Source organism: Loxodonta africana, chromosome 24 (genome assembly GCF_030014295.1).
Source record: "Loxodonta africana isolate mLoxAfr1 chromosome 24, mLoxAfr1.hap2, whole genome shotgun sequence".
Classification (NCBI taxonomy): domain Eukaryota; kingdom Metazoa; phylum Chordata; class Mammalia; order Proboscidea; family Elephantidae; genus Loxodonta; species Loxodonta africana.
The window spans coordinates 648,496-669,316 of NC_087365.1; the positions used below are offsets into that span (position 1 = coordinate 648,496).

Genomic DNA, 20,821 nt, shown 5'->3' on the forward strand with positions numbered 1-20,821 from the left:
GGTTCTCTGTTGTGTTCCCTGTCAGGGTAGTCATCGGTTGTAGCCAGGCACCATCTAGTTCTTCTCATCTCAAGATGATGTAGTCTCTGGTTCATGTGGCCCTCTCTGTCTCTTGGGCTCATAATCGCCTTGTGTCCTTTTTTTCTTCACTCTCCTTTGATCCAGGTGGGTTGAGACCAATTGATGCATCTTAGATGGCTGCTTGCTAGTCTTTAAGACCCCAGACGCCACTCTTCAAAGTGGGATGCAGAATGTTTTCTCAATAGATTTTATTATGCCAATTGACTTAGATGTCCCCTGAAACCATGGTCCCCAGATCCCTGACCCCGCTACGCTGGCCTTCAAAGCATTCAGTTTATTCAGGAAACTTCTTTGCTTTTGGTTTAGTCCAGTTGTGCTGACCTCCCCTGAATTGTGTGCTGTCTTTCCCTTCACCTAAAGTAGTTCTTACCTACTATCTAATTAGTGAATGCCCCTCTCCCATCCTCCCTCCCTCCCCCCTCTCGTAACCACGAAGGAATGTCTTCTTCTCAGATTAAACTATTTCTCAAGTTCTTATAATAGTGGTCTTATACAATATTAGTCCTTTTGCAACTGACTAATTTCACTCAGCATGATGCCTTCCAGGTTCCTCCAGGTTATGAAATGTTTCACAGATTCCACACTGTTCTTTATCGATGCATAGTATTCCATTGTGTGAATATACCATAATTTATTTATCCACTCATCCGTTGATGGGCACCTTGGTTGCCTCCATCTTTCTGCTGTTGTAAACAGTGCTGCTGTGAACATGGGTGTGCATATATCTGTTTGTGTAAAGGCTCTTATTTCTCTAGGATGTATTTCAAGGACTGCGATTGCTGGATTGTACGGTAGTTATATTTCTAGCTTTTTAAGGACGCGCCAAACCGATTTCCAAAGTGGTTCTACCGTTTCACATTCCCACCAGCAGTGTATAAGTGTTCCAATCTCTCCACAGCCTCTCCAACATTTATTATTTTATGTATTTTGGATTAATGCCAGCCTTGTTGGAGTGAGATGAGATCTCACTGTAGTTTTGATCTGCATTTCTCTAATGGCTAATGATCATGAACATTTCCTCATGTATCTGTTAGCTACCTGAATGTCTTCTTTAGTGAAGTGTCTATTCATATCGTTTGCCCATTTTTTAATTGGGTTATTTGTCTTTTTGCAGTTGAGTTTTTGCAGTATTATGTAGATTTTAGAGATCAGGCGCTGATCAGAAATATCATAGCTAAAAACTTTTTCCCAGTCTGTGGGTAATCTTTTTACTCTTTTGGTGAAGTCTTTGGATGAACATAAGTGTTTGATTTTTAGGGGCTCGCAGTTAGGTTTTCTTCTACATTCTTTATAATGTTTTGTATACTGTTTATGCCTTGTATTAGAGCTCCTAACATTGTCCCTAACATGATCTTTACCGTTTTCGATTTTATATTTAGGTCTTTGATCCATTTGGAGTTGGTTTTTGTATATGGAGTGAGGTATGGGTCTTGTTTCATTTTTTTGCAGATGGATATCCAGTTATGCCAGCACCATTTGTTAAAAAGACTGTCTTTTCCCCATTTAACTGTTTTGGGGCCTTTGTCAAATATCAACTGCTCATATGTGGATGGATTTATGTCTGGATTCTCAATTCTGTTCCATTGGTCCATGTATCTGTTGTTGTACCAGTACCAGGCTGTTTTGACTACTGTGGTGGTATAATAGGTTCTAAAATCAGGTAGAGTAAGGCCTCCCACTTTGTTCTTCCTTTTCAGTAATGCCTTATTTATCCAGGGCCTCTTTCCCTTCCATATGAAGTTGGTGATTTGTTTCTCCATCTCATTAAAGAATGTCCTTGGGATTTGGATTGGAATTGCATTAAATGCATAGATCGCTTTTGGTAGAATAGACATTTTTATAATGTTAAGTCTTCCTATCCACGAGCAAGGTATGTTCTTCCACTTATGTAAGTCTCTTTTGGTTTCTTGCAGAAGTGTACTGTAGTTTTCTTCGTATAAGTCTTTTACTTCTCTGGTAAGATTTATTCCTAAGTATTTTATCTTCTTGGGGCTACTGTAAATGGCATTGATTTGGTGATTTCCTCTTCGATGTTCTTTTTGTTGGTGTAGAGGAATCCAAATGATTTTTGTATGTTTATCTTGTATCCTGATACTCTGCTGAACTCTTCCACTAGTTTCAGTAGTTTTCTTGAGGATTCCTTAGGGTTTTCTGTGTATAAGATCATGTCATCTGCAAATAGAGATACTTTGACTTCTTCCTTGCCAATCTGGATGCCCTTTATTTCTTTATCTAGCCTAATTGCTCTGGCTAGGACTTCCAACACAATGTTGAATAAGAGCGGTGATAAAAGGCATCCTTGTCTGGTTCCCGATCTCAGTGGGAATGTTTTCAGGCTCTCTCCATTTAGGGTGATGTTGGCTGTTGGCTTTGTATAAATGCCCTTTATTATGTTCAGAAATTTTCCTTCTATTCCTATTTTGCTGAGAGTTTTTATCATGAATGAGTGTTGAACTTTGTCAAATGCCTTTTCTGCATCAATTGATAAAATCATGTGATTCTTCTCTTTTGTTTTATTTATGTGGTGGATTACATTGTTTTTCTAATGTTGAACCATCCCTGCATACCTGGTATGAATCCCACTTGGTCATGGTGAATTATTTTTTTGATATGTTGTTCAAGTCTATTGGCTAGAATTTTGTTGAGGATTTTTGCACCTACAGTCATGAGGAATATGGGTCTATAATTTTCTTTTCTTGTGGTGTCTTTACCTGGTTTTGGTATCAGGGATATGGTGGCTTCATAGAATGAGTTTGGTAGTATTCTGTCCTTTCCTATGCTCTGAAATACCTTTAGTAGTAGTGGTGTTAACTCTTCTCTCAAAGTTTGGTAGAACTCTGCAGTGAAGCTGTCCGGACCAGGACTTTTTTTGTTGTTGTTGGGAGTTTTTGATTACCTTTTCAATCTCTTCTTTTGTTATGGGTTTATTTAATTGTTCTACCTCTGTTTGTGTTAGTTTAGGTAGGTAGTGTGTTTCTAGGAATTCATCCATTTCTTCTAGGTTTTCCAATTTGTTTGAGTATAGTTTTTCATAGTAATCTGATATGATTCTTTTAATTTCAGTTGGGTCTGTTGTAATATCACCCCTCTCGTTTCTTATTCAGGTTATTTGCTTCCTCTCCTGTTTTTCTTTTTTCAGTTTGGCCAGTGGTTTATCAATTTTGTTGAGTTTTTCAAAAAAACAGCTTTTGGTCTTGTTAATTGTTTCAATTGTTTTTCTGTTTTCTATTTCATTTAGTTCAGTTCTAATTTTTATTACTTGTTTTCTTCTAGTGCCTGTGGGTTTCTTTTGCTGCTCTCTTTCTATTTGTTCAAGTTGTAGGGATAATTCTTTGATTTTGGCCCTTTCTTCTTTTTGGATGTGTGCATTTATCAATATAAATTGGCCTCTGAGCACCACTTTTGCTGTGTCCCAAAGGTTCTGATAGGAAGTGTTTTCATTCTCATTGGATTCTCTGAATTTCTTTATTCCATCCTCAATGTCTTCTATAATCCAGTCTTTTTTGAGTAGGGTACTGTTCAGTTTCCAAGTGTTTGATTTCTTTTCCCTGCTTTTCCTGTTATCGATTTCCACTTTTATGGCATTCTGGTCAGAGAAGATGCTTTGTAATATTTCAGTGTTTTGGATTCTGCTAAGGCTTGCTTTAGGACGTAATATGTGGTCTATTCTAGAGAATGTTCCATGTGCACTAGAACAGAAAATATCGTTGGTTGCTTTTGGGTGGAGTGTTCTGTATATGTCTATGAGGTCAAGTTGGTTGGTTGTGGCTCATCTGCTTTTGTGTAATGTACTCCCAGATGCAATTCATTTTACAACAATAGCTTTATGCAGTGCCTTTTTCTAGTTTTCCAGTGCTCCAGTCAATATTTGTTGTTCACAGTTACTTGGGATAATCAACAATATACCTGCAGTGTCATGCCCCAGGGATTTCCTATTTTTCTCAGGCTTTGTGAACTGCTTTGCAGCCCCTGCAATTTGCAAAGGGATCTACCCTATTACAGTATGTAGGTGGCCTTTTGTTCTTTTCAAATTCACTGCAAGCCTGCATAGAAGATACTGTTTTACTTTGACAATGTTTGGCCACTAGGAAGCATAAAGCATCTAGGGAAAAATTAGTGTTGGCTTTAACATCTATGAAATATTTGGGACATGTAATATCAACTAAAGGTATTCCATAGACCCCAAGAGAAAGGATACCATTATGGCCTTCCCTAGCCCCATGGCAAGCAATTAAGGGGATTTTTGGGTCTCTGCCGTTGCTGTCACACATGAATTCCTAATTTTTCATTAACAGCCCAACCCTTATACCAGTTTTTAAAGGGGCCTGCACCTAACCCATTTCAATTATCAAAGAAGGTATCCAAGCTTTCTCTAAGTTAAAGGAGTCCCTACTCACTACCCCAGCTTTGGGCTTTCCTAATTATAATTTAGACTTTTCGTTATATGTCCTAGAGATAGTTGGGAATTCCTTGGGGGCTCTTACTCAAAACCACGGGGGTCAGGAGCCACCTGTCGGTTACTATAGCCTACACTTAGACCTGGTCGCTTGTGGATATCCTCCTTGCCTTAGAGCAGCTGTGGGAACAGCTGTATTAGTAGAAGCTATGTCAGACATAGAGCTTGGAAACTTTGTGGATGTTTATGTCCCGCCATGCAGGATCAGTTATTTTAAATTCCGCTCTAACTGAACGCCTCTCAGTCAGCAGAATAACCTCTGATGAGGACCTTTTCGCTACCCCCAATGTCTGGTTACAGTTAACTCCTTGAACCTTGCAATTCTGTTGCCTCTTCTAGAAGATAATGATACTATTTCCCACAATTGTCTTGATTTAACAGACCAGCTGTTAACTCTCAGGCAAAACTTGCAAGAAATCCCTCTCCCTAATCCCTCTCTAGTTCTTTTTGTTGATGGATCTTATTTTAAGTCAAATCCCCCAAACAGGCCCCAAAGGAGGAAATGATGGAATACTTTGACCAAGATTCTGATCCTCAAGTAATTAAGGCCTCCTTAGCCACCCATTTGGAAACCCTGGAGGCGTAGTGGTTAAGTGCTACGGCTGCTAACCAAAGGGTCAGCAGTTCGAATCCACCAGGCGCTCCTTGGAAACTCTATGGGGCAGTTCTACTCTGTCCTATGGGGTCGCAATGAGTCGGAATCAACTCAACGGGACTGGGTTTGGTTTTTTTTTTCTAGCCACCTATTTAAAGTTGGCCCCAGATGAGGAAGTCATCTCCTGGATTCAATCCAGCTGTACTCAAGACCCTATTAGTGGTCTGTGGACAAGACCAAATCAGAGGCTAGTCCTTCCAAGCTGCTTGTATGTGCCTGTGTTTAAGGCCTTACTGACCATTTATGGGCCTACTGAAATCAATGACATGATCCATAGTTTGAATCACCATTTTTGGGCAACCTGCTCAGTAGCCATAGTTTATGTGCTTCACTATGATTTTGAGAATCCTCCCCAAACTCCAATATTAGACTTTCCTCCCTTAATCCAGGAAACCCTGGTAGTAGTGTATTAGTTTAGTGCTATGGCTGCTAGCCAAAAGGTCAGCTGTTTGAATCTACCAGGTGCTCCTTGGAAACTGTGTGGACCAGTTCTACTCTGTCCTATAGGGTTGCTATGAGTCAGAATCAACTAGATGGCAATGAGTTTGGTTTTCCGGTCCCTTAATCCAAGCTCCTGTGGCAGAAAGTCCCTGTAAGGCCTGTTCACCATGTGAGTCAGCAGTTCCTGTTAGTTGAAGAAATTACCCCTACAGGAACTATCTGGTATTGTCTCAGAAGCCACCAGATTATGGCTCCAAAAAGCAAAAAGTGGATGTGGAAACAAGAGCACTGTCAATCAAATTGGGGCACAGATTATTGGGACGGACTTCCCCACAACTGCAAGTTGGTTATGCCTAAATCCTTACACCTTCCATTGGTTCTAGATATTCATAACCATGTAGGCCGAGATAAATTAGTGGAATTAGCAAACAAACATTACTGAGAACACTACTGGGAAGTAGCAGACCGAACAGCAAGACAATACTATACCTATTCTCAATTTATCCCAGGCAAACCTTACCACCCCACTCCAGGTAGATATCCTTTGTCGTCTCTATGCTTGAATGGCAAATTGACTTTGCCCAGATGCATCCTTCCCATGGCTATATGTTCTTGTTATGGGATCAGTTATTTCAAATTCTCCTCTAACTGAACACCTCTCAGTCAGCAGAATAACCTCTTATGAGGATCTTTTGGCTGCCCCCAATTTTCATATTGGTTTGAGGCTTTCCCCCAGTAAGCACACAACTGCCAGCTTTGTGGCCAAAAAACTTCTAGAAATTATCACAACCTAAGGGTCACCTAAGACTCTTTGCAGTGATCAAGGTACTCACTTTACTGGTCAAATCATTAAGGAAATTTGATCAATTTTTCCAATTTTTCAAAGGCTTCATTGTCCTTATCATCCTCAGTCTTCAGGACTGTTAGAAAGAATTAATGGTATTGCCTTGGTTATCTAGTGCTGGTCCAAAGGATGCGCTCTGCTCCTGGCACTGCTTTCTTGGTGGCATAAGGTTCTCACTCTTTCCTAGCTTCCCTTTCCTTTTATCTCTGATGCTGCCGGTCCTCTATCCATTCTGTTTCAAAACAGCTTCCACACTTCAGGTATCTGTTAGGATGGCACCCCACTCCTGGTACCAAATTCTGTCTTAGTCATCTAGTACTGCTATAACAGAAATACCACAAGTGGGTGGCTTTAACAAAGAGATGTTTATGCTCTCACAGCCCCGGAGGCTAGAAGTCCAAATTCAGGGTGTCAGCTCCAGGGGAAGGCGTTCTCTCTCTTTGGCTCTGGAGAAAGATCCCTGTGATGCATCAGTCTTCCCTTGGTCTGGGAGGATCTCAGCACAGGAACCTCTGCTCCTGGAACTACTTTCTTGGTGGTATGAGGTCCCCAAGTCTCTCTGCTTGCGTCTCTCTTTTATATTTCAAAAGAGATTAGCTTAAGACATTATCTAATCTTGTAGATCTCATCAATTTAACTGCCACTGAACCATCTCATTACATCATAGTGATAGGATTTACAACACACAGAGAAATAACATAAGATGACAAGATGGCAGACAATCATACAATACTGGGAATTGTGACCCAGCCAAGTTGACAGATATTCCGGGGGACACAATTCAATTCATGACAGGTATCACTGAAATTCAATTAGCAAAACTAGCCTCTTTTGGCCTATCCTGGGACCAAGTTCTCACTTTTGTTTTGTTAAACTTAAAAGGTACTCCCTTCAGACCCCATAAATTGACCCCTTTTGAAATTGTTACCAGGAAGCCAATGAATCTGCTGTGTGGTTCAGCCTGTATGGATTCTAATCTCCTTCAGATTAGTTTGCTGAAATACCATCAGCCTTTGCTTCACTAAACAAAAGAAAAAGCCTCTATGATAAAAGAAGCTTTTGATAATCCAACTCTGAAACAGGTTAGGGCACCTGATGTTGTGCCTGAGGATTAAATCCATTGGAAAAGACAGCAGCTAAAGGATTCTCTTTAACCTAAGTGAAAGGGACTCTACTTAGTCCTTTTAACAAACCCCAGTGCTGCTAAATTACAGTGGATTAAAACTTAGATCCACCGTCCCAGCTGAAGAAAGCTCACGTGGACCTTACTCGTTCAGCCAACTGAAGGACTTAAACTAAAGTCTAAACAGGGTTCTGGAAAAGGAACAGATGACAACGAGAGTGAACAGCTTATCCAGGACTATGGCAGAAGATTATACAAGTGGCTGAAGCATTTAGACTTTGTGCTACGCTATTACCCACACTTCTATCTTTAGCCATTTTGTATTCGCTATATACACTTAAAGATTGTTTTTTGGTAAATGTTCATGCAACTCCTGGAAATAGCTGAACTTAGTCTAGTAATTACAGGTGTGCTCAATATTTCTGGATATTCATGATATTTTTTGATCTTTGTGTTTTAATCGTGATCCCCATTATTGTTTTAATCCCATTATTGTCTCCTTTTTCTATTGCTTAGCAAGAGAATGCTTTTGTTAAGCTGGCCCAATCTGTGGCAAATGCTTGTAACTGAACTGAATGCTGGATTTGCCACTCCTCTCCCCAGCCCGTATAAGACAGTACTGACCACTGGCTTCCCCAATACAGAATTATCATCTAATACAACCACCAAACATTAATTACAGGGTTAATTTAAAATGAGCTATCAGAGTCAAGCTCTGGCAACTGAAGTTAATGCCTCTCCTGCAGTTTCATGTTTTAACTAGGTCCAAAGTATTCCATATGATTATGCTGCAGCTAACACGGTGAATCCAAATGTGAAATGTACAAACCGAGATTATACTGGGCAATACCCCTTTGTTGGACATTATCCTGAAGAAGCTTGATTATATTCTAGTTGTCATGATAATTGCTTTAAGACACTGAATGCAGCTATTACACATTACAATAACCTGTGTTTTCAAACACAGCCAGTGGGAATTAAATTTTCAGAAATTTTCAATCTCTGATAATGCCAACGTAGAAACTTGGCTGGTAAATGCAACTTTATCCCTAGTTCTCAGACTTTAAACAAGCCCTGTGTGCTCCCTATGGTTACTGAGTTCTTTGTGGAGTTCAAATTACAGTACTACAGATGATCTCTAACCTAAAGATTTTTCCTTAGGCACGGGCTACATCCTGCTTGGATGGTTGAAGAATGAAGTGTCAAAGTACGTTGGGCACCTTGGGAGTTCCTCTAGATACTTACACCCATAATGAAAGTCTGCATTGGACCAGTGATTTAAAATTGATTTTTCTAGCCCCGGGTAGCTTAATATTTACCAGCAATCCTATTGCTGACTACCCCGGATGGGGCTGGTCCTTTTTGTGAGCAACCATTTCTTGGTTTGGCACAATACAGTTAGAGCTGTCCATTCATAACCTGTTGGATACCATGGCTCAAACAGCTGATGATGTTGCAGATGGAATGGGAGCACAACAGCGATCCCTTAATTCACTAGGTAAAGTGGTGCTTGATAATCAAATAGCTTTAGATTCCATACTAGCACAGCAGGGTAGAGTATGTGCCACTGCCAACACCTCACGTTGCTCTTGGATAAATATTACAGAAGTAGAGAAAAACCTTAAGATGATTCATCAAAAGACTGTTTGGTCACATTCTATACCCCCTATGACTTTACCATCCTTTTTTTGATACCTTCACTTGACTAAATAATAGTGTAGTTCTTGGTTACAGTCTTTGTTGCAAACCAGGTTAATTACAGTAAATATCATAATCCTTATTATTGGAAATATAAAATGTGTTATGAGCATCCATTATAGGAACTAGAAACCCCACTTCATCTCATGCTCAGAGAATTCTGTATGTCAACAATGCATTAAAAAACCCAAAACTAGAAAAGCCTCATGACTTAGATTAGCCATACGAAACTAGGTCAGGTTGCACTTCCAATGTGGCCTTACCCTATCCATTCCACATACCAAGGTCACTGAAGACAGCTGCCCAGCAATAACATGCTGGACTTACCAGAGCTGTCTGGCAATCAAAGTACTGGTGTTCCCTGACTATGGAGAAAAAGGGCTTAACATGAAAAGTAACTTATAAAGGCTAGGCCGCCACCTGGAAGCAGCATATCGACAGACCAAGACAGAAGGGAATATATCCATAAGTTGATAGAAGGGTGTTCTTCAAAATCCTTGATCAAAAGGAGGGAATGGTAAGGGATGTAAAATCAAAAAGAGACATCTGACCTATCTGTAAAATGGCTGAGCTAAAGCCAAGAGCTCAGTGTAACCTTTCACCTAGATTCCAACTCTGCTGTCTAGGAACCAACCCTATTATTATTAATGAATTGAGTTTCTTTGTGGTCAGGCTAAAGACTGTGAATACAACATGGCAACTCTGTTCCCAGTGTCCTCCAGAGATCTGACACTCTGGGCAAGGTAATTTTTAACAACTCACTCTTGAAAATATCCACCGTGTCATTACTTTGTAACTGCCATGAAACCCTCTCTGTGACCCCACGTCTTGCAATTATGTCTTTTAGCCAATCGATGTATTTCAGCTGTAACAAAAATCCTCACAACTGGACCAATAAGCAACATCATGATAAACGGAGAGGAGACTGAGGTTGTCAAGGATTTCATTTTACTTGGATCCACCATCAACACCCATGGAAACAGCAGTCAAGAAATCAAAAGACACACTGAATTGAGCATACTGGCTGCAAAAGATCTCTTTAAAGAGCTAAAAAGCAAGGATGTCACCTTGAGGACTAAGGTGCGTATGACCCAAGCCATGGTGTTTTCAATCACCTCATATGCGTGCGAATGCCGGCTGATGAATAAGGAAGACAGAAGAAGCACTGACGCTTTTGAATCATGGTGTTGGCAAAGAACATTGAAAATACATACCATGGACTAACAAAAGAAACAAACAAATCTGTCTTGGAAGAAGTACAACCAGAATGCTCCTTAGAAGCAAGGATGGTAATACTATGTCTCGCATATGTGGGACTTGTTATCAGGAGGGATCAGCCCCTAGAGAAGGACATCATGCTGGTAAATTAGACATCATGCTTGGTAAAGTAGAGGATCAGCGAAAACGGAGACCCCTCAAGATGGATTGATACAGTGGCTACAAGAACGGGTTCAAGCATAGCAACAATTGTGAGGATGGCGCAGGACTGTGCAGTGTTTCCTTCTGTTGTGCAGAGTGTCGCTACAAGTTGGAACTAACTCAGTGGCACCTAACAACGAGGACAATAATGTTAAAAAGTACACTTCCCTTTGTCCTGCCTTTGACTGACCTTCCTTACTGTAAACCAATCAGAATACTGCAATTTTTATTACACTACACACCCCTCTCCCTTGAGATTCTCGAGCTTCAGACCCTGAGGTTTTGCTATCTTCCATTCAAATTAATATTTGGCTTCAAAAAATCTCTTTGATTTTACTTCATCAGAGCTGAAAAGTCTGTTCTCTACAACAGTCTTTAGGACCAAGTGCTGCCTCCTGCCAAATGCAGATTGTTTTTAGCCAGATTTTGAGACTTGCTATTTGCCAGGCGGAAACGCTGGTGGCGTAGTGGTTAGGTGCTACGGCTGCTAACCAAAGGGTCGGCAGTTCAAATCCGCCAGGCGCTCCTTGCAAACTCTATGGGGCAGTTCTACTCTGTCCTATAGGGTCGCTATGAGTCGGAATCGACTCATAGGCACTGGGTTTGGTTTTTTTGGTATTTGCCAGGCAGGCTGCTTGACATATTCCCCTGGGTACCTGGAGCTTTTATTGTTTGTGTTGTTACCAAGAATAAAAGGCTAACAAAGTTACGAGCAGTAGGTGCAATAGGATACCATTCTGCATAAGAAAAAAATTGTTTCTATCAATATAGAAAGAAATGTCTGGGACACAGGATGTTTACACAGCATTTACAGTGTTATTACTAGGTCGTGAGATTATGAGTAACTTCTCCTTTTGGCTTATCTGTGTTTTCTAATTTTTCTTCCTATAATCATAAGGGGTTGCATAATTTTTTTTTAATGATAAAAATAATAAAACCCTCTAATTTATTCACTATCTTAAGTGAGGCTATATCGAGGGGTGAGGATGTTGATAACAATCTTTGAGTTTTTGGTTTTTCTTATCCACAAAACCAAATATTAACCATAAAAAGTCTGACCCAAACTGCAAAAAAAAGAAATGGCTCCACAGCAACGGAAATTTCGTATCCTGCCAGCAGTCAAACCATTACCTCCTAATTTAAATCTCAAATAGTCTCATGGCTGCAGGTGGGTAGAGGGCCAAATTATTAGCAGCCGGGCCAGAAGTAAACTGAAGTCAGCTTATGTCAGTAAAGGGAGGTGAGGCAGGGTTCAATCAACCACGTTAAGATTAGCCAATGGCTGATCTTCTATTCTCCCTCTTCGGTTTATAAATTTCATCGTAACTAGCAATCAGAGAGCCATTTGATTTTTTCCGGAACCAGAATGATCTCCCTACATACATACAGAATAACCGCTCCAAATAAACCTTATGTTTCAATATAAATTTTGACTGATTTTTAATAGGGGTGAGGTTTTTATTGGGAGCCCACCTCCCATCAGAAGCTCTGACCCTCTGGTCTTATCCCTGTCCATTACAAGCAAGCATGTAACTTCTGAAAAAAAAGGGAGGAGGAGCTTATTCTCAACATGAATTAGCCAGGCTGAAGCACTCAAATTCCAATTTTCCATCTTTAAATGGCCTTCCTTCTTTCCTACTCAGAACAGGCAAACAGCTTTCCACTCCAGGGTGTGTGATTTCTTTAAAAGAGAACAGATTTTGCCTGTAGCCACCACAATAAAAAAAAAAAAAAAAACCACAATAGGACAATAAAAAATTAGGTTTCTCCATTCACAATCAAACCCATTTTGTTAGAGGGACTAAATCTGTTCACGAAAGGTCATTTCCATAATCTGTGAGCCCATTTCTGGATCTAAAAATATACAAACACTCTAACTGGAGCCCTAAGGTGCTGTGAAAGAAAAAAAAAATAATAACTGCGATTTAGGAAATAATACTGGAATCATTATTCCCTGTCCTTGAGCATAGAGAATGGTGGCTCAGCTGGAGCTGGGCTCACAAGGACACATCAACTGGGCCCTGAGATATAAAGACAAAAGATAGAATAATCTTGGAAAATATCTTTTAGGGAACTTTTCATATAAGCCAGAACACAAAAGACTTTCCACTCTTCATCTTTTTCTATTAATATTGAGTGAATAGAAATTTGCTGGACCAATGAAGACCCTCCCAACTGTGTTACTGAAAGACAGTTCAAAACGTAGGATCACAGTTTCTAGCCAATCTGTGAAAAGGTGAAGCTTTCAAAGGTTTTGCTCATTTGTAATGTTAAGATATACTGATGGCTCTGTAACCTTCCTTGGACTCGGGCACACATGGCTGTGACAGCATGCTTGTCCATCTTCCCACTCCTGCTTATTCTGTAATATTTCCTTGGATTCGGGCAGACATTAGCTCTGGCAGCACGCTTGTCCGCTTCCCACTGTCGTCTTTTTGAATATATGTCAAATAAAACTTTTTTCTTTGCTAAACTTTGTGATGTTTTCCCCCTACAACAGACATCTTATTTTGATTTTAACTGGTTTTTCTTACCCTGGATACAAAAAGAGTCTGACTTGGACTGCAAAAGTATTGACTTGTTTCTTTCACCAGAAACTGCTCTGCAGCATTCTAAATTTGTCTTTTTTTGGCTAGAAAAGGGTAGTTGATAACAATGTTAATGGTACCTCCTGATTTAATGAAAACGACCACGAGTTTTCTCAATTTTTATTTCAAGAGGTCTTATAGCTACAAATGAGTAAACAGCCAAATTTTCAGGGGCTACTTTTTAACATCAACTCAACCATTAAGTACTTGGCCACCATGGAAACCTGTATTCACCAAGAAAAAAAATTTTTAAGCTTTGTGAAATCTGGAAACTCTGGCGGCATAGTGGTTAAGCGCTACGGCTGCTAACCAAAAGGTTGACAGTTTGAATCTGCCAGGAGCTCCTTGGAAACTCTATGGGGCAGTTCTACTCTGTCTTATAGGGTCGCTATGAGCCGGAATCGACTCAACAGCAGTGGGTTTGGTTTTTTCTGTGAAATCTGGAGTCCTCGGGAGCATTCTTTTTTCGTTTTCTAAATCATATAGGGAAACTTCCATTTCCCCAATTTATAAATTGTTTATTAAATTATGAAACAAATATTATTGCTTTGAGCTAATTCATCAAAGGTTTATTTTTTAAAAACCATTTTAACTAGCCTACTTCGAGCCACTCGTTTTTAGGAACAAAATGATCTCCCAGCATGCTTACAGAACGACTGCTTGGAATAAACCTTATGTTTTAATTTCTTTGTGTTTTGATTATTTTCAACAGTGCCCTAGTCCAACTCCAGGGACATGCCCTTGAATGTGCAGTTATAGCTAAACCTTGTCCTCTGCTCCACTGACAATAAAAATGATGTTGACAATCGCAGGTCCTTCCTTAGCAAGAATACCAGGGACTTGGGGGAAGCCACTGCCTCTTGGCTGGTTTCCCTGGCACAGTGGTCTGAAGCCCTTATTGCAATAACCTGTTTTATCCATCTGGTGCTACTTCTTTCTAAGCTGCCTTGCATACTAAACATGAAGAGGCCCGGTGGGTATTCCGACGAATCTATCCCTACTACCATCTCTATCTTAAAAATAAGAAGGCACCAGAATGTTTCAGAATATCACCTCATATGCATATGAAAGCTAGACAACGAATAAGGAAGATCAAAGAATTGATGTCTTTGAATTGTGGCGTTGGTGAAGAATAATGAATATACCATGGACTGCCAAAAGAATGAACAAATCTGTCAGGAAGAAGTACAGCCAGAATGCTCCCTAGAAGCAAGGATGGCAAGACTTTGTCTCACATACTTTGGACATGTTCTCAGGAGCAATCAGTCCCTGGAGGACATGCTTGGCAAAGTAGAAGGTCAGTGAAAAAGAGGAAGACTCTCAACTAGATGGGCTGACACAGAGGCTGCAACAACGGGCTCAAGCATAACAACAAGAGTGAGACTGATTGCTTTTCCAAACATTTTCTGTCATTGCTGTTGTTAGGTGCCATCAGGTTGGTTCTGACTCACAGTGACCCTATGTACAACAGAAGGAAACACTGCCCGGTCCTGCGCCATCCTCGCAATCGTTGTTATGCTTAAGCCACCGTGTCAATCCATCTCGTTGAGGGTCTTTCTCTTTTTCGCTGACCCTCTGTCTCACTCTTAGCAATTATAAAATATATCTTAATGCCCTACAAAAACACCATCAACAGTTGCATACTGTAAACGAAATCTTTGCCAACTGACTTCAGGCCGGCACATGTCCTTTCCCTCTCTTTCCTCACTCTACCTCATTGCTGCTGTCGGCTGCCACAGAGCTGGCCCTGATGTGTGGCAACCGGTGCACAACAGGCTCCAACCGTGGTGCCTGTCGGAAGCAGATCACCAGGCCTTCTGCCTAGTCTTAGTCTGCATGCTGTGCAGACGTCTGTTCGGGTCTGTCTCCACCAACAGACAGGTGCTGGGTTATCATGAGGAGCACGGGCCTGGACGGAACTTGGGTCTCCCGCATGGAAGGCAAGAATTCCACCAGGGAACCACCACTGCCCCTCACCCTAGCCTAACAAAAAGGACACACTTTTCCACGGCAAAGAGCAAAAATAACTGGCAGCAGGGGGCTGCCTGAGACTATGATATGCCTATGAAACTGAACTCTACCGCTGATATTGTAGAAGCATACTATTTACTGACTTGGAAAGCTATTTCTTAGCAAAAAAACTTGCAATCTTTTATTAATCAATCAGGAAAGACACAAAATTGCATCTATAATATCTTCTCTTTTTTTAAATGTGTATATATATTTGTTGTTGTTCTGTGTCCTCCAGTGGATTCAGACTCCTGGAGACCCTGTAGGACAGAGCAGAACCGCTCCACTGGGTTTCCTAGGTTGCAATCTTTCACTGGAGCAGATCACCAGGTCTTCTCTCCCGAGGAGCCGCTGGTGGGTTAAAACCAGTGACCTTTCGGTTAACTCTCAAGGGCTTAACCAGAGAAAAAGATCTTTAAAAAACATTCACCTATATTTTAACATGGTTACAAGAAATGGGGGCTATCACTGAATTTTCTTTAACGTATTTTGTATTTTTCTATTCTGCAAAATTCAAAATAAGTAACATTTACTTAATCTCCGTGAACTTTAACCAAGCAGCGACCTTCGGAGGAAGGTGTGGGAACCTCAACGACAAAGCCTCGTTTTTCTCTGAGGGACCCTTCTCAGAGCTTCTGACCACGCCCGCTTTAGCACGCACCTTAAATGATTTTCTCCTAATCAAGCCTAGCCCAAAAAAAGCCTACAATTCCCTTCAGATTACTGAGCCCCTTTCAACACTAACGGCTGCCCAGGCCTGGTTCCAACCTCCTTCCCTTCTCTTCGCTGCAGAAAAACAAAAGGTGGGGCTGGGCGGCGGAGCAGCGGGGAGGACGAGACTCTGCGGCCCTCTCACAAACACCCGGCGAGGGACGGTCCGGGGCACCCCGCCGGGGTTCCAGGGCAACAGCGGACCCCAAAGAGCAGGGCTTCTCGCGGAAGGGTCCCCGGCACGCGCCCAAGGGCCAGGCCGGTCACGACCCCGACGGGCGCGCACTAGTGGCTCCCTCGCGTCCCAGTTCGCGGGGCGGCGGCGGGGCGGCGCCGGGGGGGCGCCGGGGATGCCCCCGAGAGCCGTCCTCTTGGCCGGTGCCTGGGCCCCTGACGGGCTGGGAGGCCGGGCCCCGCGCCCTCAGGCTAGACCCCACCGCGCACCGCCTGTGCGTCCTCACCGGGGGCGCCGCTGTACTCTCCCCCCGGGCCCGGGGCGCCACGGCCACGGCAGCGCTGACAAGGAGGCGCCCTGCTCCCCGGCCACCATCCAGTGCGGCCCGGGACTGGGGAGCCGGGGGCGGGCTCACCTGGGGTGGCGCTCACCTGGGGGTCTCGCTCACCTTGGGGGTCCCGCTCACCTGGGGGTCCCGCTCACCTGGGGGTCCCGCTCACCTGGGGGTCCGCTCACCTGGGGGTCCGCTCACCTGGGGGTCCCGCTCACCTGGGGGTCCCGCTCACCTGGGGGTCCGCTCACCTGGGGGTCCCGCTCACCTGGGGGTCCGCTCACCTGGGGGTCCCGCTCACCTGGGGGCGGCGCTCACCTGGGGGTCCCGCTCACCTTGGGGTCGCGCTCATAGTAGTGCTGCTGCGTGCGGATCCAACGGCCCACCAGGTGGTCGCGCACCGTGTGCGCCAACGCGAAGTAGTAGTCGCGCGGCGTGGCCACGTTGCGGTCCTTGACCAGCGTGAAGTGCAGGTGCCGGTTGAAGCTCTTCCGCACCTCGGCCACGTCGCCTAGCCCCGCCAGGCCGCGCACACTGATCTGCTTCCGCCGCTCGCTGTCCGTCAGCGGCTTCGCCATCCCGCCGGCCGGCAGGAGCCGCAGGAGCAGGGGGCAGCAGCCTGGACGCTCGGGCGGCTCCGCGCCGGGACTGTGGCCACCGCTCCGGGCAGGGGCCGCGCCTGCGCACTGCGCCGCGGGAGGGAGGGGGCGGGGTTGTCCCTCCGGGGTGGGGCCTCGGGGGAGAGGCGGGGCTGTGGCCACTGCGCGGGGCAGGGGCCGCGCCTGCGCACTGCGCCGCGGGAGGGAGGGGGCGGGGCTGTCATTTCGGGGCGGGGCCTCGGGAGGAGAGGGGACTGTGGCCACCGCTCCGGGCAGGGGCCGCGCCTGCGCACTGCGCCGCGAGGAGGGAGGGGGCGGAGCGGTCCCTCAGGGGCGGGGCCTCGGGAGGAGAGGCGGGGCCACGGGCTGGAGGAGCGCGTGGTGGGGAAGACGCCCAGGGCTTGGGATTCGAACCGTTCCTGGACAAGCCCGGTGGACGTTGGGATCCGAGTAAGGCGCAGGATTCCGGATTCCAAGCATGCGGTTCTGCTTGCCCTGCTGACAGGAGGGCAGTTGGGAGGGAAGCCTGCCCCCCGGGGGCTTTCAGGCGGGCGTGTCCCCAATCGGGGTCCCACGGGTTCTGGGGTGGGGCTGAATTCTAGTTAACATTAAGGGGAACTGAGTGTGAGCTTGAAAGACAGCCTCCAAGGCCTGCAGGCCCAGTCTCCTGGGTTGGGTAGGGAGGACCTGAAGATAGCAGCTGAGAAAGTAATATTTAGTTCATACTGAGAAAGTGGAAATGTGCCCTGCGTTCATCAGCCCGGGATGGCAGACCCGGTAGAGCCAGCTACAAAGTTCACCAGAGACCACATTCTCCAAGGACAGCTGTAAGGTGTCGTTAGTACCCCTTCTATGACTGAGTACTGCTTTCTTACTCACTGGAAGCCTCGTTACCTAAAAGCACAAACTGCCAGACACCTTGCTGGTGGAAACCAGTAGGTAAAAAGAAACACCCACTCCTACCAGGGGGAGCTAAGTCACTCTGACATGGAGAAGCGGCTCCCATTCCAACCCCAGGGCAGAGCTTCAGAGAAGGGGTTTCTGGACGCAGCTTCCTCCATCTGTCTAACACTGTGGTTCCCAAGGAAGCAGGACCCGGGTCAGCTTGCAGTCCAGACCTGACGTTGAGTCAGTGGAAACACTGCCTCAATTAAATTTCACATGAACTCCACCCTCCCTGCAAAACCCCACATTAACACCGCCTTTTCCTTTGTTCTTGAGACGCCCCGTGAGGTTGCACAGGTGTGTATGCTTCCTCATTGCAATGGGCTAATAACCTGATTCTGTGAGACCACAGATTTGCTCCTGGTGGTCTTAGCTGACTAAGCAAGGACACTGCAAAGGTACCCAAATTACACAGAGATCAGAATTACCCAAACTAGATGTCGGAAAAGTCCTTTGTCCAGAGCTAGTGTGATGTTTCCAAAGTCATCTTCTTACCTGGACCCATTCCAGCTGCAGACTTCTTAAGGCATAATCAATCTGGAATGCCCCTACACCCCACCCATACACATACCCCCGGTCAACCTCTTGGACTTTCTCCTTATTCCCTTGGGATTGTTAAACCAGCAAGTTGGATTTCAATAACTTTGAGGGCAGGGCTGTGGGGATGGCTGCAGGTGCTGCCAAGTCTGGCCAGAGGCTCTGCAAAGTCTGAGAGTGACTTGGCAATTCCTGAGAAGAGTCATGAAAATAATTGTACCCTATGACCAGTCTGTACTACCCTGGGGAAAATATTTCAAGGGAAGATTCAAAAGAGAAAAATCAAGTTGTACAGAGATTTTTTCCATGTTGCTGTAGGTCACACTTAACACCTGTGAAAGGTTCAGTCTCCTAACTATAGAGTGAACTGAGCAAGGAAGGGGAAGCTGACATTTATTGATCATTATGTGTGCTGTCCCTCCTGACAACATGTCCAAAGTACGTAAGACACAGTCTCGTCATCCTTGCCTCTAAGGAGCATTCTGGTTGTACTTCTTCTAAGACAGATTTGTTCATTCTTTTGTCAGTCCATGGTATATTCAATATTCTTCGCCAACACCACAATTCAAAGGCGTCAATTCTTCTTTGGTCTTTCTTATTCATTGTCCAGCTTTCACATGCATATGATGCGATTGAAAATACATGGCTTGGGTCAGGGGCACCTTAGTCTTCAGGGTGACATCTTTGCTCTTCAACACTTTAAAGAGGTCCTTTGCAGCAGATTTACCCAATGCAATGTGTCTTTTGATTTCTTGACTGCTGCTTCCATGGCTGTTGATCGTGGATCCAAGTAAAATGAAATCCTTGACAACTTCAATCTTTTTTCCGTTTATCATGATGTTGCTCATTGGTCCAGTTGTGAGGATTTTTGTTTTCTTTATGTTGAGGTGCAATCCATACACATGTCAGGAGGGATCAGTCCCTGGAGAAGGACATCAGGCTTGGCAGAGGACAGGGTCAGTGGAAAAGAGGAATACCCCCAACGAGGTGGACTGACACAGTAGCTGCGACAATGAGCTCAAGCATAACAAGGATTGTAAGGATGGCTCAGGACCAGGCGGTGTTTTGTTCTGTTGTGCATAGGGTCACTATGAGTTGGAATCAACTCGACGGCACCTAACAACAACAACGTGTGCTATAATATTTTAACTTGTAATCCTCACGAACAGCCCCTTATTACCCTCACTTTATGGAAGCAGAAGCTGAGCCACAAGAAAGTTTAAATATTTCCTTAAACTAACACAGCCAGTAAAGGAAACAGCCAAGATTCACCTCATGGACAAGTCTGGCCCTGTTACACAAGCCACTCATGATTTCTGTGTACCCAGCTAATACCATAAACTACTGTGCTTCTGGGGCCCTGATGGTGCAGTGGTTAAGAGCTGGGCTGCTAAACAAAAAGGTTGGCAGTTTGAATCTATCAGCTGCTCCTTGGAAACCCTATGGGGCAGTTCTACTCTGTCCTATAGGGTTGCTATGAATTGGAATCGACTTTATAGCAACAGGGTTTTTTTTATCGTGCTGCTAAAAGGAATGGCAATTTTAAGAGCTAACTAGGAATTTGTAAAAGATGATAAAATAATGATAAATGAAAAGACAAATAAGAATGTAATGCCAAAATGACAGTCGTTTTAAATGTGAAGTATTATACATATAACTATTAAAATTGTATTTCATTGTAATTAATTTGCACTTAAATTAAATAACCACATGTGGCTAGTGGCTACTGTGTTGAGAACACAGGTTTATACTAAATGTAAGCACTGATTATGAGTGACAAAAAAAAATAAAGAATGAATCTGGGAGAACAGCAGGTACAAAGGCCCTGAGGTAGGAACCCATTTGGAAAACTTGCAGAACAGAAAGTTCAGTGTCACTGGAGCTTAGTGAGCAGCAAACAAATAGGTAAATTCAGACTGGAGGTGGGGCAAGGCCAAGTAGAGCCAGGATCTTATCTTCCCACCACTTTAAACAAAACCATAGGGTGCCTGGATGGGTCAAAGGGAAGGAATTTCATATAAAGCCAAAAAGCAGATTTCCTCCCCAGAGAAAGGAGAGTCAGCTGGGAGGGATAGGGCAATCTCTCTTACTTTTTTTTTTTTTTTTTGAAGACTATTTTTTAAAAATTCATTTACTAAGAAGTAACGGATATCGATCTAGGTTCAGTGCTGTTGTAGTGAGCTATTTTAGGTTGTTGGAGATATTAAA

General features: G+C 43.8%; 1 protein-coding gene across 1 annotated transcript in view; it reads right to left on the reverse strand.

The window, feature by feature from the left end:
• PYGB (glycogen phosphorylase B) overlaps positions 1–17,146 on the reverse strand; it is a 112,049-nt gene extending 94,903 nt beyond the window's left edge. Inside the window, exon 1 of the mRNA XM_064275681.1 lies at positions 16,868–17,146. Within this exon, the coding sequence (XP_064131751.1) occupies positions 16,868–17,110 (243 nt within the window). The 5' untranslated portion in view covers positions 17,111–17,146. The remainder of the gene's footprint in view (positions 1–16,867) is intronic.
• Positions 17,147–20,821: the final 3,675 nt, after the last annotated feature.